At 42.1% G+C, this 15723-nt stretch overlaps 1 protein-coding gene across 4 annotated transcripts in view; it reads right to left on the bottom strand.

Moving 5' to 3' along the window:
- Positions 1 to 209: 209 nt before the first annotated feature.
- The window catches only part of CHRM3 (cholinergic receptor muscarinic 3), a 443200-nt gene continuing 427686 nt past the window's right edge, over positions 210 to 15723 (bottom strand). For all 4 annotated transcript variants that reach the window (XM_016129573.2, XM_016129571.2, XM_016129572.2 and 1 more), the window contains exon 4: positions 210 to 3488. In XM_016129573.2, the coding sequence (XP_015985059.2) occupies positions 1697 to 3469 (1773 nt within the window). In that variant the 5' untranslated portion in view covers positions 3470 to 3488 and the 3' untranslated portion in view covers positions 210 to 1696. The remainder of the gene's footprint in view (positions 3489 to 15723) is intronic.

The raw sequence follows: 15723 nt of genomic DNA, 5'->3' as shown, positions 1-15723 counted from the left end.
ACATAACACAAAATTAAATAGTTCAGAAACACAGACACCACCGAGCATACTTCCACTGTTGTCAAAGTTGCCTGTAAACACCAGCGCACACAGAACACAAAAGCAGCTTCTACCCCGGCCCCGGCCCTCGCGGGGGCCCTGTACAAAGGCGAGGTTTCCCCTCAGTCCCGATCCCCTGCCCCACCACCCTCCCCTCCCTCTCCCTATATGCCCCAGCAAAAGGAAAAGAAAGAACCCCAACGATTACAGCAGCAACGAAAATGACAGCAACGGTCGAACCCCTCCTATCCCCCGACAGAACATTTGCATTTTGGTCAATTCAACAGAGAATTAAAAAATCATCGTTTCAAAATGGAAGGAAATAAATGTGAAGCATTACTTTTCAAAGCATGATCCTTCCTTCAGAGGATATGTGACTTCCTAAGCCCCATCTATTACTGGGCGAAGGTCACAAGATCTTAAAAACCAGAAAGCGCTGGCAATGGCTAAGTAACAAAGGCGTAAGCATTTCATTTACAAGATGCCAGGAAGCAGGAAATTTCATACTGTATTCTCCATCAGCCCCCTACAATGTCTTTTTGCTTTGCCATATATATTGCTGTGTATGACATTCAAATGTGACACTATTATTGAGTTGTAAGCAGTTTAGATAGCAGAGATTTTGTTGGGAAACACTCAGATATGGACGATTAAATTCAAGCATGTGGCTGTGGTTCATTTTTTGAGTTCAGAGGGGCCTATTTTAATTTAGCTTGGTTGAGGGTATCGACAAGGAGACAGATTACACTGGGTCTGGTCAAGCCGTGGTATTTGACATGAATCTCAAGGCTGTGACCTGCTCAGACCTGCCAGGAAGTCCTGGCTGCGCTCTGCTGCCCGTCTCCAGGGTGGTTTGTGTAAAACAGTGTACTGTTTCTAAACATTACACTGGGTTTATTTCACTTTTGTGTTGTGTTAGGATGCTCGAGAATTCAGTTACTAAAGTACTGGAAGCATATATTGCAGGAATAATTTGCCAGTTCAGTGATTCCCATTATATTATATACACTGTGTGTGTGTTCACTCACACACACATATACACACACACACTTCTATATTTTTATTGGTAAGAAACTTGGACTGCATGAAACAGTACTTTGCAGGAATCAATAATCAAGTCCACAAATAGCGTTTGGCAATACACCAAAGAGGAGACAAAGCGCTCCTGGGGCAGGGAGGTCCCGCTTAGCGAGCAGATTTAGAGCCCCGGGTTCGCTAGCCTGATGTGCTCCGCGAGGGGTCTGGATCAACACTTTCCGGGTTCTGGTAAGAACGTGGCAACTGCGCCACCTAGTTTTGCTTAGCTGAGATTCCAGAACTAATGGGAACGAAAAGAACCAAGCAGATCAATTTGGGTGTGTAATTGCTATGAAACAACTCTTTTTCCTCTTTAAGAAAAAAATACTTAAAGTGTACTTCAGAATACATTTCCTTATCTTCAGTAACATGCTTTTTTTTTGTGCTGAATTGATGTTTGACTTTTTATATTAAAATGGGTTTATCCAATGGGTCAGTAAACAGGCAGCTTCTTTCACATCTGGGTGATAAAAAACACTTTTTATCATCCCCAGAAATCACTCCACCCTCACCTCATCCCCCTCCTAAGGTTTGTGGGTTGAAGTGTGCGTGCGGTCACCGCTATCGACAAAACCTCACCCTACAAGGCCTGCTCGGGCACACGCTTGTGAAAAATCACCGACTGTCTTTGCTGGTACTGCTGCTTGCGTCTCTTCCTTTTGTCACACTGGCACAGTAGCAGCATCTTGAAAGTGGTTCTGAATGTTTTGTTGCACAGGGCATAGCACACGGGGTTCACGGTGCTGTTGATGTAGCACAGCCAGTAGCCCAGATTCCAATAGGTTTTGGGTATACAGCTGTCACAGAAGGTGTTCACCAGGACCATGATGTTGTAGGGGGTCCAGGTGATGATGAAGGCGAGCAGGATGGCACTGAGGGTCTGGGCTGCCTTCTTCTCCTTGATGAGCGACATCCGCTTCCGCTTAGTGATCTGACTTCTGGTCTTCAGAGCAAACCTTTTGGCCAGAGTGGCTTCCTTAAAGGACAGAGGTAGAGTGGCCATGGTCTTACCCACTGAGGAGGTGACATCAGAGGCTTTGGCTGTGTCCACTGCTGACTCTAACTGGATGGGAAGCTTGGAAAAGCTTTTTTGAAAGCTGCCTCCGTCGTCCATGCTCTCCTGGGCCTGCAGCTTACTGGCTTGCCTCTCTAAGTCCATCGTCCCGAGCTCCTCGCTGGGCACCTGCAGGTTGTCCGATGAGGGTAACTTGGTGGAGTTGAGGATGGTGCTGTGGCCCGGGAGCTTGAGCACGATGGAGTAGATGGCTCTCGTCTCCGAGCCTATGTCCTCCTCGTCAGAGGACGCAGAGTTTTCCAGGGAGGCGGCAGCATCATTGTTATTCCAGCTGTCGCTGCTGCTTTGGTCCTGGTCCACCTGCTCGGTACTGGGCTTCCAGTGCCTGGCCGTGAACCAGAAGTGGCAGCGGCCATACTTTCTCCGGGCAGAGTGTTTCAAGCTTTGCTGTTGAAGCTCATAGCTGCTGCAGCTTCGAGAACTGCCCGTGGGGTGGACAAAGTTTTCTGCCTCTGCTTCCGTCCCAGAGGCTTGTAGCCCAGCAAGCTCTTTGGTACGTTTCTCAGTTTCCTTATAGATCCTCCAGTATAAAATAGTCATAATGGTGACAGGCATATAAAAGGCGGCGATGGCCGTGCCGAAGGTGATGGTGGGCTCGCTGAGGAACTGGATGAAACACTCCCCTTGGGGCACAGTTCTCTTCCCAACAAAGTACTGCCAGAACAAGATGGCAGGAGCCCAAAGGACAAAGGAGATGACCCAAGCCAGGCCTATCATCACGCCGGCTCTTTTTGTTGTTCGTTTGGCCCGGTATGTGAGTGGCCTTGTGATGGAAAAGTACCTGTCAAAGCTAATTACCAGGAGATTCATGACTGAGGCATTGCTAGCCACATAGTCAATGGAAAGCCAGAGGTCACAGGCCAAGTTTCCCAAGGCCCATCGGTTCATAATAATGTACGTGGTGAACAGATTCATTGAAATGACCCCAATAATCAGATCTGCACAGGCCAGGCTGAGGAGGAAGTAGTTATTGACTGTCTTCAGTTGCTTGTTGACCTTAAATGCCACTATCACTAGGACGTTGCCGATGATGGTCACCAGGGCCAGGATGCCGGTTAAGAACGCAATAAAGACCACCTGCCAGAGGGTATGCCCTCCCAGAGGATCACTGGCGGTGTCGTTTGGAGAAGAGAAATCCCCAGCTGTTCGAGAAATGTTGTAGCTGACAAAATGAGTGACGATTCCCGGGGGCAGCCCTGCGTCTGAGGAGCCACGCGTCCAGGAATTGCTGATGTTCAGGAAGAAAGGCGAGCGTGTGTCGTTGTTGTGCAAGGTCATTGTGACTCTCTGACATAGTCTGAGGAGAAAAGAGAAAAGATGGAGTTATGAAAATTCCTGCCTTCATTTGCCTTATTCTTTGCATTGTATACTTTACAAAACATAGAAGCCCCACTATGAGGTTCTGCTTCTCAGAAAGGCCAAAACATAAAATTTATTCTGTTATTTTGAAGGGGAGGAATTTAGGGCAGGTGGAGATCGATTTATTCGAGGTGGCGCGATTGGCTGGTGGCAGGCACTGAACATCGTGCTCTCCCCCTGCGTCCCCCTTTTCATATTTCTAAGTATATACCAGGTATACTTCCACACAATGCCGCTATCAGACAAAATCATCCTTTCCCCTCTAATTTTAATGAGAAAGGAGAAAATAGTAGATGTTTATATGATACTTAGCCAGCATAGTTTTATCATCACGCTACTTTATTCATTTGCATCTTATTCACCTAGGCATGCACCTATCCCAGGCTTCAAACATAACTGACTTTAAGGCAATACATCTATTTAAGCCTCATTGGAATGAAGAATGTCAAAACCCCAGGCTGCGGACCAGTACTGGTCCATGGCCTCTCAGGAACCGGGCTGCGCAGCAGGAGGCGAGAGGTGGGTGAGCAAGCGAAGCTTCATCTGGATTTGTAGCTGCTCCATCACCACCTCGGCTCCACCTCAGATCCTCGGGCGTTAGATTCTCATAGGAGCACCAGTCTCTGGTGTCAAAAAGGTCAGGGATCGCTGCCTAGATCCATCCATGTTGTTGCAAAAGGTAGGATTTCACTCTTTTTTATACTCAAGTAATATTCCATTGTATATATGTACCATTTCTTCTTCACACAATTATATATTGATGGACACTTATGTTACTTCCATATCTCGGCTATTGTAAATAACGCTGCGATGAACATAGGACATATCTTTTCAAATTAGTGTTTTGGGTTTCTTTGGATAAAACCCAGAAGTGGAATTTCTGAGTCATAAAGTAGTTCCACCTTCGATCTTTGGAGGAACCTCCATACCGTTTTCTGCAGCGGCTGCAACGGTCTGCAGTGCCTCCAGCGGTGCGTGAGAGTTCCCTTTTCCCCACGTCCTCGCCATTGTCGATGTATTGATGGGAGCCATGCTGGACAGGCGTGAGGTCATATCTCATTGTGGTTTTAATTCAAACTTCTCTGATGTTCGGTGACATTGAGTATTGTTTCATATGCCTAAGGCCATCTGTCCTTTTCTTGGGAAAATGTCTATTCAGGTCCCCTACTCATTTTTTAATTTATTTTTTGGTGTTAAGTTGTATGAATTCTTTATAATAAATTGTGTATATCAACCCTTTATGAGATATATTATTAGCAAATCTTTTCTTTCATTCAGTAGGTTGTCTTTTAGTTTTGTTGATGTTTTCTTTTGCTGTGCAAAACCTTTTTAGTCTGATGCCGTCCTATTTGTTCATTTATTTATTTTTGTTTCCCTTGCCTGAGGAGATATAGTAGAAAAAATATTTCTAAGAACTATGTTAAAGAGTTTACTGCCTTTGTTTTCTTCTAGGAGTTTTCTCTTCTTGGGTCTTACAATTAAGTCTTTAATCCATTTTGAGTTCTCTCTTACATATAGTATAAAAAGGTGGTCTAGTTTTTTTTTTTTTTTTTTTGCATATATCTGTCCATTTATTGAATGGACTGTATTTACCTGACTGTATGCTTGCCTCCTTTGTCAGATTAATTTACTATACAGGTATGGGTTTATTTCTGGCACTCTATTCTGTTCCATTGATCTTTTTCTGTTTTTATGGCCTGATATGTGGTCTATTCTGGAAAATATTCTACGTGTGCTTGAAAAAATTAATATTCTGCTGCCTTGGGGTGAAATGTTCTAAAAATATCAATTAAGTCACTGGTCTAAGGTATCATTTAAATTCACTGTTTCCTTGTTGATTTGCCATCTAGATGATTTATCCATCGATGTCCATGGGGTGAGAAAGCCCCTAGTGTTACTGTAGTACCACTGATTTCCCCTTTTTATGTCTGCCAAAATTTACTTTAGACATTTAGGTGCTCCTACTTTGGGTGCACGAATGTTTACAAGAGTTGGATCCTCTTGTTGGATTGATTCCTTTATCATTATGGAAGTCCCCTTTTTATCTTGTCGCAGCCCTTGTTTGAAAGGCTATTTTTCTTTGATATAAGTATTGTTACTGTTTTTTTTCAGTTCCATTTACATGAAATATACTTTTCTACCCATTTACTTTCAGCCTGTGCTTATCTTTCAATCTGAAGCGAGTCTCTTGTAGGCAGCGTATGTACAATTTTTGTTTTAGCGAGTCTCTTGTAGGCAGCGTATGTACAATTTTTGTTTTCTTATATATTCAGCCATCCTATGTCTTCTGATTGGAGCATTTAGTCCATTTACATTTAAAGTAATTATTTATAGGTTTGCAGTTATTGCTATTTTATCATTTTCTGGTCGTTTTGCAGTCCTCTTTTGTTTGTTTGTTTGTTTGTTTTCTTATTCTCTTGCTTTCTTTTCTTGTATGTTGATAACATTCTATAGTGTTGTGTTTGGATTCCTTTCTCTTTATTTCTTGTATAGCTCTTGTTGATTTTTGGCTTGTGGTTACCAAGTGCTTCCTATATATCAAACTATATTTATAACAGTCTATTTTAAGCTGATGGTTGTTTAAGTTTAAACACATTCTAAAATCATTACTAGTATTACTTACTTCCTCCATATTTATGTTTACACCATTATTTTCTGCTTCTTTTGTGTGTGTATGTTTGTGTGTATCACTCAATTTATTGTTGTAATTACACATGATCTTCCTATTTTTGCCTTTTAACCCTTGTACTAGTTAATTGAGCCACGCTTTTGCTGCCTTTGTCAGTGAGAACTGTTTTTCAACTCCATATATTCTTATTTATATTTTTTATTTTTCATTTTGTAATTAAAGAAATACCTTTAACATATCTTGAAATAATAGTTTAGTGGTGATGCACTCTTTCAGTCTTTTCTTGTTTGGGAAATTCTTCACCTCTCCTTCAACTCTAAATTATAGCCTTGCTGGTTAGAGTGATCTTGGTTGTAGGTCTTTGCTTTTCATCACTTTGACTGTTTTGTGCCAAGCCCTTCTGGCCTGCAAAGCTTCTGTTGAGAAACCAGCTGACAATCCTAGGGGAGCTCCCCTGCATGGCACTGCTTTTATCTTACTACTTTTAAGATTTCTCTTTGTCTTTAACCTTTGACATTTTAATTATGATGTGTCTTGTTATGATTGGATTCATCTTGTTTTGGACTCTCCGTGCTTTCTGGATTTATAAATCTATTTCCATCATCAGGTTAAGAAAGTTATCCGTTACTATTTCTTCAAACAGGCTTTCAACACTTTGCTTTCTCTCTTCTCCTTCTGGTGCCCACATGATCCGATGTTGTCCCAGAGGGCCCTTAAACTGTCTTTACTTTTTAAAATTCTTTTTTCTTTTTGTTCTAACTGGATGTTGTTTTCCATATTGCTGATTCAATATTCCGCTTTATCTAATCTGCTGATTCCCTTTAATGTATTCTTCATTTCGATTATTATATTTTAATTTATGACCAGGTCTTTTTAAGTTTTTGTGTCTTCGTTGAAGCTCTCACTGAATTCATTGTCCCCCTAAGTTCATTGAGCATCCTTATAATCAGTGTTTTGAACTCTGTCTTTCATTGATTGCTTGTCTCCATTTCATTTAGTTCTTTTTCTAGAGTTTCCACCTGTTCTTTCACTTGTGACATGTTTATTTCACTCCTTATTTTGGCTGACTGCCTATATTTCTTTCTATGTATTAGGTAGATCTGCTATGTCTCCCGACTTGGTGGCCTTATGTAGTAGATGTTCTGTGGGGCCCCGTAACACAGTCTCCCTGATCACCTGAGCCAGGTGCTCCAAGTGTCCCTTGTGTGGGTTGTGTGTGCACCCCTGTTGTAGTTGAGCCTTGATTGCCGTTGTCATATCAGTGGGTAGGGCTGAACCTTAGGCTAACTGGTCATGAGGGCTGGTCATGATTATAATGGATGATCTGTTGTGTGGGGGCTGACCCCAGAGAATGGGAGTCACTTTAACAGGGCTCTGATGCCAGCTGAGTCAGCTCTTCTGGTGTATCATTTGTGGAGCTGGCTGGGTGGTGTTCTGTTGTGGTCTGAAGTTGGCCATTATGTGTTTTGATTCTGGGTCTCTTGGGAGGGGCTCTGGTGCAGGCCAAAGTTGGCCACCACTGGTGCCCAGCTTTGGGCTACCTAGTGGAAGCTAGAAAGTGACATACAGGTGAGTGCCTTTTGTGCTGGGCTCATAGGTACTTGGGAGAGGCTATGTTGTGATCTGAGACCGGCTGCCAGTAGCGCTAAGCCTGGGACCCTTTTGTGGGCACTACAAATTGAGCTGACAGGTTGGTGGCCACGTAGTTGATGTTATGTTCCAAGCCAACGTTGTCCACAGCTTATGCCAGGCCTGAGACCACTGATAGGAGTTACAATGCAAGCTGAGACCAGTTGTCACTTGTACTGGGCTTGGGGACACTTAGCAAGGGCATGCTGAGGTCAGCTGCTTCTTGTTCGGGAATTTGGGGCCTTTGAGAGATTTTAGGCAAGCACACACAAGCCGAGGCAAGCTGCTTGTGTGAAAAAGCCGCTGGACGCAGCTCAAGGCAGGTGCGCATGTTAGATGAAACCGAGTCACCGAAAATCACCAGGGCAGGGCGAATGGTGTTCGCTACATTAATGGAGAGACCTGATTTGGGGCCTGCTTGCGCTTGCTGGCTGAGCAGGGTGAGGACTCAACAAAGGAGCAATAATGCCTGACAGCACTTCTTTCCTAGAGAGATTTCTCCCCTAGCCCTTGCCCTAAAGCTAGTCAATCCAGTTCTTCCCAGTGTATTCCCGGCATTTTTCAAGCTGTTGCCTCTGTGCTGGAGCCCAAAGCAAGTGAGTCTAGCTGAGGGCCCTTTAAGACATGCAGAATCCAGGTCTCCAGCTTCCCCCTGTGTGACTTGAACACAATCCTCATTGTTTTTCACAGCCAGATATTTTGGAACTCTTTTTCCTGGCACTGGTGCCCAAGACTGCAGAGCCATATGTGGGCTTGAGACCGTTACTCCTCAGGGAGAACATCAGCAGCTTATTTATCTCTCTTGATTCTCAACTGATGCGCTGTGGGTGAGGGACCTGCCTGTTCCATGTCTCGGCCCCTCCTATCAGTCTCATTGTGCCTTCTTCTTTATACCCTTAGTTGTAGTTCTTCTGTTCAGCTAGTCTTCAGATGGTTCTCTAAGGTTTTTGTTCCATGATTTAGTTGTAATTTTTATGTAGTCATGAGAGGAGGCAAACACAGTTTTTACGTACTTTACCATCTTGACTGAAAGTCCCCTAGTACATAGATATCTTCAGTGATTAAAAAAAAATATTTTAACACCGCACACATTTGCATATAAATAGTATGAAACTGCAATTAGTTCTTTCAAACATTTGTCACCAAATATATAAGTGACTAAGAATCATTACAACTAATGCATCACCAGTAAGACCCGCAGGCTGTCACGGAAAGTCTTGGCTAAGTCCTGTTCCATCCTCTGGGAACTTCCACGATTCTACTTCCAGGACACAACTGGTCCAGAAAGCCTCATACTGTCAATCACTGTGGGCTTCATTCAGCAGATCATTCCTCACAAAGGATGAATTCCATGTTTGATCATTGTAGCAAAAATCTACTGAGGACACTTACTTTGAGTTTAGGCTCTTGGTTAAAAAAGTGTTCAACTCTAAACTTTTACATGCAAATATGTATGAACAGGCACATGGTCAGAGTCCTAAACTGAGGCTTTGGATATTGCATATCAGAGCACCTCTCAAAGGAGTGCAGTCAAATTCACACAGAACAATTTGGAACAGCTCTAGGACATAGCAGAAATACATTATAATATATTTTATTATGAAATCATTCCATTATAATGATTTTATTATGAAACTGTGGCTCAAGCTGAAATAATGAAGTGTCATTCAAAGGCAGGGAGGGCAGTAGGGACCCTGGGGCCACACTCCTCAGGGTCTGGTCTCTGCTCGTCCTCTTCCGCATTCAATGGCCTTGGGTAAGTTACTTAATTTCCCCACGAATCCACTTGATTCGACCACTTCCTGAGAGTGAAATATTGGGTATTATTTAACTTCTTGAGTTCCACTTTCCTCATGGAAAAAATAAAAACAAAACATGCTACATAATGGAATCAATTCTTGATAATTTCAACTTAGAATTCAATAGTAAGTGGTCAAAAAAACTATTTCTCATCAAAATGTTTTAATAAATAAAGTATTTAGACCAGAGCCTGGCATGTAGTATGTGCAACATAAGTGTAGTGTCTGCTATTATTATATTATTTTTTTAATTGAACAATGGTCTCACTTCGCTTGTCTGTCAGGATTCTCAGAACTCAATTCAGTACCATAATAAATGACAGTACAGAATGTTTATCACATGCTTCTCTTTTTCCTGCACCAGACCCTTGATAATTTTCTAAATGCTCTGAAAAGCTTTTGTATTCCCAACATGTTTAACTCCAAAGTTTCCTGGACAGTGTAGCTGTTTCCTGAAACTGTCTACTATGGGGGTCTTGCTACCATCTTACGCTTCTCCCCTCCTCCTCCTCCTCTCTCCCCACCCCAGTCCCTGATGTTCTCTGAACCTCATACAACCTTCTACAACACATTGTACAATTCTCGAAATATTTTATAAGTCTCTGCTCTCATGTTCTGTTGAATCAATCATGTTTTGCAGACTTATTTCCATTACTTATACCACGCTGATTTTATTAGACATAAATATAATAGCCAATAAAGCCAGTGCTTTATTTTGTGCTAATGACACATCTGTCTTCTTTTATCTTTTTTTCTTCTTGTCAACATTATGCATCGTGAATGTCTGTTATTTGTTTTACCACCAGCCATTCTTTTGGAAATGGCATGCCATCCATAGTATGTACTCGTGGATGGGCATCAATCGCATGGTCCTGACTCCTCTACTTCAGCAACGGGCCCGAAGAATGCTCAAATAGGAGCAGTGAGAGTAAATCTGGGGAGTTGATATGGATGCCGGAAAGAAAGGGATTCTTAGGTGTCGGTGACCCTATTTATAGTCACATGGAAAATCTGAGAGGCAAGTAAACGTAGAGATGGGGGCAAATGTGGAGAACGGAGACAGATGAGCATGACGTCCTCGCAAATCTGGACCTAACCACTTCTGAAGTCAGTTTCTCCTTCTGATCTTGCCAGTTATGTGGGCTAGCCGTTTCCTTCATTGCCGGGCTTCCTGAGACTTGTTATGTTCACGTGCAGCTGAAAGGGTCCTAATTAACAGAACTATCATTATCGACATTCACACTTCTCATTGAATCACTACTAGACTTAGGCCATTATGATTGGTGCCTGAATTCAGTGTCGGGACTCTGCTCTGACCCACTGGATCAGGTAGGGACGTGAATAAATCATTTTAAAAAGCACAGTGTTTTTTAGGCAATGTGAAGTTGCTCCCTGCAGATAATCACATCATATTTGTGCAAATTCAATAGCAACTTAATTTGCTCAGTTGACTAATCTTAGTGAAGAATGCAAGTAGGAATTTTGGAAATATGACAAAGATCAATTCTTCTCTTTAGTTCATTTCATCCTGTGAATCTAGAGAGCATCATGTCATATAATATTCCAGTCCAATCATTCTTTGTTGGAATACAGAATATAAAAGAAACCAGGACTGAGGAAAGGGGATAGGGCTAGCTTTCTGGATTGGGTTCATTCTGACTTACTTAGTGTCTAGGGGCTTTCTGACTAATTATTAGAAAACCTTTGCATAATAAACCATCAAATAGGTGATGTTTTTCTTATAACTCAACATTAATTAAATATCTAATAAACCTTGAGAGTTTCAGATATGTGCTTTTTCTTATTTTTAACATGTTTTCATCTCTGTTCGTCATGCAATAGATATATATTATAAATTGAGCAAAATTAATGTTACAAAAGAACCATTAAAGGAGAATAATCTGTAGTTACTCGCTCATCCATGTTATACAACGTCCAAAGGACAACAATTTATAACTTAATAGTTAATACCCATTCACTCACTTCAGATGACCACACTCAAGTTTTCTTCTAATATCTTCATACATGAAAACAAGAACAACAAAAAGAATGGGAATCTAGTAGATGAACATGTCATTGAGGAAAAGAATGCTTTTAGGATAAGAAGTGGAAATTACGAGCACAACACATTACTAAAACCCATTATGACATAGCTATGAGGGAGAAACGTCTAGGAAATCATGGGCATTCATCTGATGCTACAATACAATGAAATACATTAATGTTACATCTATTAATAAATGTGACGCTCTTGTCATCAGTAATAACTTTTCATTGGAAAGCAACAAACACAGTTGAAAAACAATAGGCTTTAGAATCTGGATGATTTGGGTTTGATTTCTGGGTTGGGTCTAAATGACGAGAGGGTCAGAGGAAAAAAAATGAGTCTGGTAATATTGATGATGCAAGATCAGAAGATATCTGTGCCTCATGGCCTTCCCGGCTGGTACCCAGAAGCGCCAACTGCTTTGCTTGCTGGGTCACTACGGCAGAAGCTTAGACAACCTACGTGCACTAGGAAGTGGATGCTTCCTCAGTGTTGGCTTCAGAGGAGAACTCGGTCAGGTTGACACCTTTATTGCAGCTGTTTCAGAGCCTGGAGGGAACCAAGCTACCATCCAGAACAGTAAGAATAAAAATGAGTGTTGTTGTAAGCTGCTAAGCTTGTGGTAACTTGTTATGTGGAACAAGGCCTGAAAATGCAGATTTAACTTGTTATACAAAACAAAATTCCTTATCTTGTTCATCTGAATATTGATGGATTGAAAAGATTATATATACTTTATATGTAAATCCTAATACATCGTCTGACACACAGTCGATCCGAGTTCTCCTATTAGTCTTGGATTTGCTCTCCCCACTGACACGGGGGCCGTCCTTCTCTCTTCGTCCTTCGAGGGGACATCACTGCCTCTCAAGAGCACACTGACTCCTCGTCACAGCTCAGGGGAGATGCATTTCTGGTGCTCCCCAATGGATTCGAGAAAGGCTGTATCCAGCTTTATTGAGCAAGAGAGGGTCCCTACGTGGCCAGAAAACAAGATCCCTTCCTCCCCACACTTTCACTTAGGCTTCTGGGCCCCATGATTCATCTCATTTAAAGGATCCTCATGCTCAGGAGGCTCAACAGTCGAGTTCCCATTGGTGCACACAGTGACATCAGAGGTCACAGGCCTTCAATAAAAAACGTCTAAAGATGCTTATTAGACATGAAAGCCACCTAATGTCTTTCTTTGTGTTTAGCTATAGTTGCATAAATAATATATAACTTCCTAAAAATCAGGGGTTCTAGGTGAGCCTCAAATGAAACAATGACAAACTTGCGTTAAACGCTTTCTGTTTAAGGTGTTTTTCTGAGAAGAGGATGTCATTTCTATGATCAATGCTCTTTTCCTCATCCTGACTCAAAAGCAATATGCTGCAGAGTTAGTATATTTTGAGTCCAAGTTGTTTATAGCCTATAGGCATTGAATCGACTTCTGTTTGTGCAGAGGCCTAAGGGGAGACTTTTTCTTAACACTTAGGAAGAAGCAGGTGGTGGGAAACAGACGTTCCTGTAAGTCTTTTGACCTTAGCACTTTATAAGTAATCCCAGGAAGAATGTAGCCTGCAGAAGGGAAAATGGGGTGCAGGGAGGAACAGAATGGGGGCAGGGGTCTTCCACTCTGGTTCCCACCATGTCAGGTGGAGCTGGGGCCTGTGGGGTTGGTAAGACATTTGAGGCAGTGCCACTGAAGTGTTCCAGGCTCCACACCTCATGCGAGGGGTACAAAACTCCTGGCAGGTGACACGAGAGCCATCAAGAGCATTCCTGGATGCTGGGAGGAGGGCCTTCTCCTTCCACGTGGGTTAGCTGCCCTGTATTTGTGTGTATGTGTGTACGTACAGGCACTATTTCTTGATTTCATCTTCAAGTGTATATTTTTCCAGACCTTTTTATTTCATTACATTTAGAAGCATGTACAGAACCGATTCACTGAGACTTTTGAAATGCAAGTCAGGAGCCAGTTACTGGGCCAACGTGAGAATAAAAAAGAAAAGAAGTAGAATTGAATGAGATGTATCGGAACACATTTCACATAATGACAGTATGTACTGTGTCATACAACTTCTGCTTAAGATACATGCACAGCCCCCCACATACACGGTCATGGTGTAAAATGTGTTTTGTGCTGGGGGTCATGGTTGCCGATGTCTGAAAACAGCTTGTGGGTAGGTTGACATTTTTCATTAATATTTAAAATGAGAAAGTGAGTTACAGTTCACATATACAATGGAATATTACTCAACCATTAAAAAAATGAAAACCTGCCATTTGCAACAACATGGATGGACCTAGAGGTTATCGCACTGAGTGCAGTAAGTCAGACAGAGAAAAATAAATGCCATATGAGTTTACTTATATGTGAAATCTAGGAAACAGAAAAGAACAAACTAATCCAAACTATACCAGACTCACAGGTATAGAGGACAATCTGGGGACGGCCAGAGGGAAGGGGGGTAGAGGGCTGGGACTGTGGAGTGAAGGGTCAAAGAAGTACAAATTAGTCAATAGATGGTCAAAGAAGTCAATAGATGGTCACAGGAACAGGGAGCCTAGCACAGGGAATGTAGCCAGCAGTCATGTATCGGCTAGGCAGAGAGCCAGAGGAAGGACAGCGCAATCAGGGGGATTGTTTTAAAAACTACATGTCTGACCAATATACTGAATGCTTGTGACTGTTAATAAAAAAAAAGATTAAGAAATTATTTAAAAATAAAATGAGAAAGTGAAACATAATGTGAAGAAACAATTTGAGAATACTAAGAAAAAATGAAGATTGCTTATGAGAAATTACTCCCTTTCCACTAGTTATGGAATAAATTTTTCTGGGATTTTAAAATTTAAAATCGTGTGTAAATATTCAATGTAAAAGTACATGTGAAAATGGTTAGAGACACTTAAAGGCCAATCTAAACGAGGGCTTGTTGTTGGTGATGAATTCCAAGGAGAGACACTCATTCTATTTCCTTCGAGCCATCCTGGCCGCACTCGTCCTGAAGAAAGAATTGGGAGTTCTCAATTTTTGAATCTCCTGAACTAATTGCTAATGTGTAAGTAATTTTTTTTGGAAGTCTAAATTCACTCTACCTCTATTATTACTATTTTAGTCATGAAGTCCCCAGGGAAACATCCAAAAATCTCTTTGCGGTTTGCAACCATGTTTTATTCTAAGCCCAATTATTGGTGCTTCTTCCATATTCAGAGTCCAGCATGCATCGAAAGGGCTTGTCTTGGGTCTCTCTTTGAACAGCCTTCTTTGCTCAGCGTCTGCCTTCTGTCATAATTCATTATAGCACTCAACAGTTAAAGTGAGTTTTCCAAGACATCGTGGTCAGGTGAAGGCCAGGCTAGGTCAGAGCCGGCCACTAGGTGGCAAAGCAGACAGAGAGGACAGCCTCTCCACTGGCAGGTGCCGGCGGCAGCCAGCTTCCCCAAAGTGGTGACAGGAGCTTCAGCTTAGTTCAGTCACGCAGTCCGTGGAGGGTCAACAAACCCTCCGCAATCGAATGCGTCTTTAAAGGGCATCAAACCTTTTCAGACTTGCATAATCAGAACTAACTCGTGAACTCTTGTTATTCGTTTCAAGCTGCGAGGAGGAGAGTTGTCCTAATATGGTGCAACTGCTCATGCTGTGAACAGAACGTTCCAGAATGCCAGCACTGGAATAAAGTTCCATTTGAAAAGGAGAGGTAGCTTTCAGAAAGTTAGTGTATCATGCTGCCTTCCTTGGTTGCTGCCTTTCATAGTTTTTATTCAATTTGACAAGAAAAGTAAAGGTTGTTTGGAAAAGTGCTTGCACCAGTACTGCTTATCACAACAGCTATCACTGAAATAACAGAGATTTGCCTCAAAAACAAAAGTACATTGGGCTAATGATTATCTGCTTTAGCACTCTACAGCCTAAAACCTTCCGTTATTAGAATTTTTAGAGGAATGGCAAGAAGTAAAAAGAAAACGGTCAGCAGTTCTTTTCAGCCATTTGCAAGGCCACTCTGCCCAGAGGGGCTCTGCTTCTCCTGAGGGCAAGAGAGGGAAAAGGCCTCTGGATTACGTTCTCCTACAAACTTTATGA

This window comes from Rousettus aegyptiacus, unplaced genomic scaffold (assembly GCF_014176215.1).
Source record: "Rousettus aegyptiacus isolate mRouAeg1 unplaced genomic scaffold, mRouAeg1.p scaffold_m13_p_18, whole genome shotgun sequence".
Classification (NCBI taxonomy): domain Eukaryota; kingdom Metazoa; phylum Chordata; class Mammalia; order Chiroptera; family Pteropodidae; genus Rousettus; species Rousettus aegyptiacus.
The sequence above is the reverse complement of the archived record's forward strand: the minus strand, read 5'-3'. Positions and strand labels throughout refer to the sequence as shown.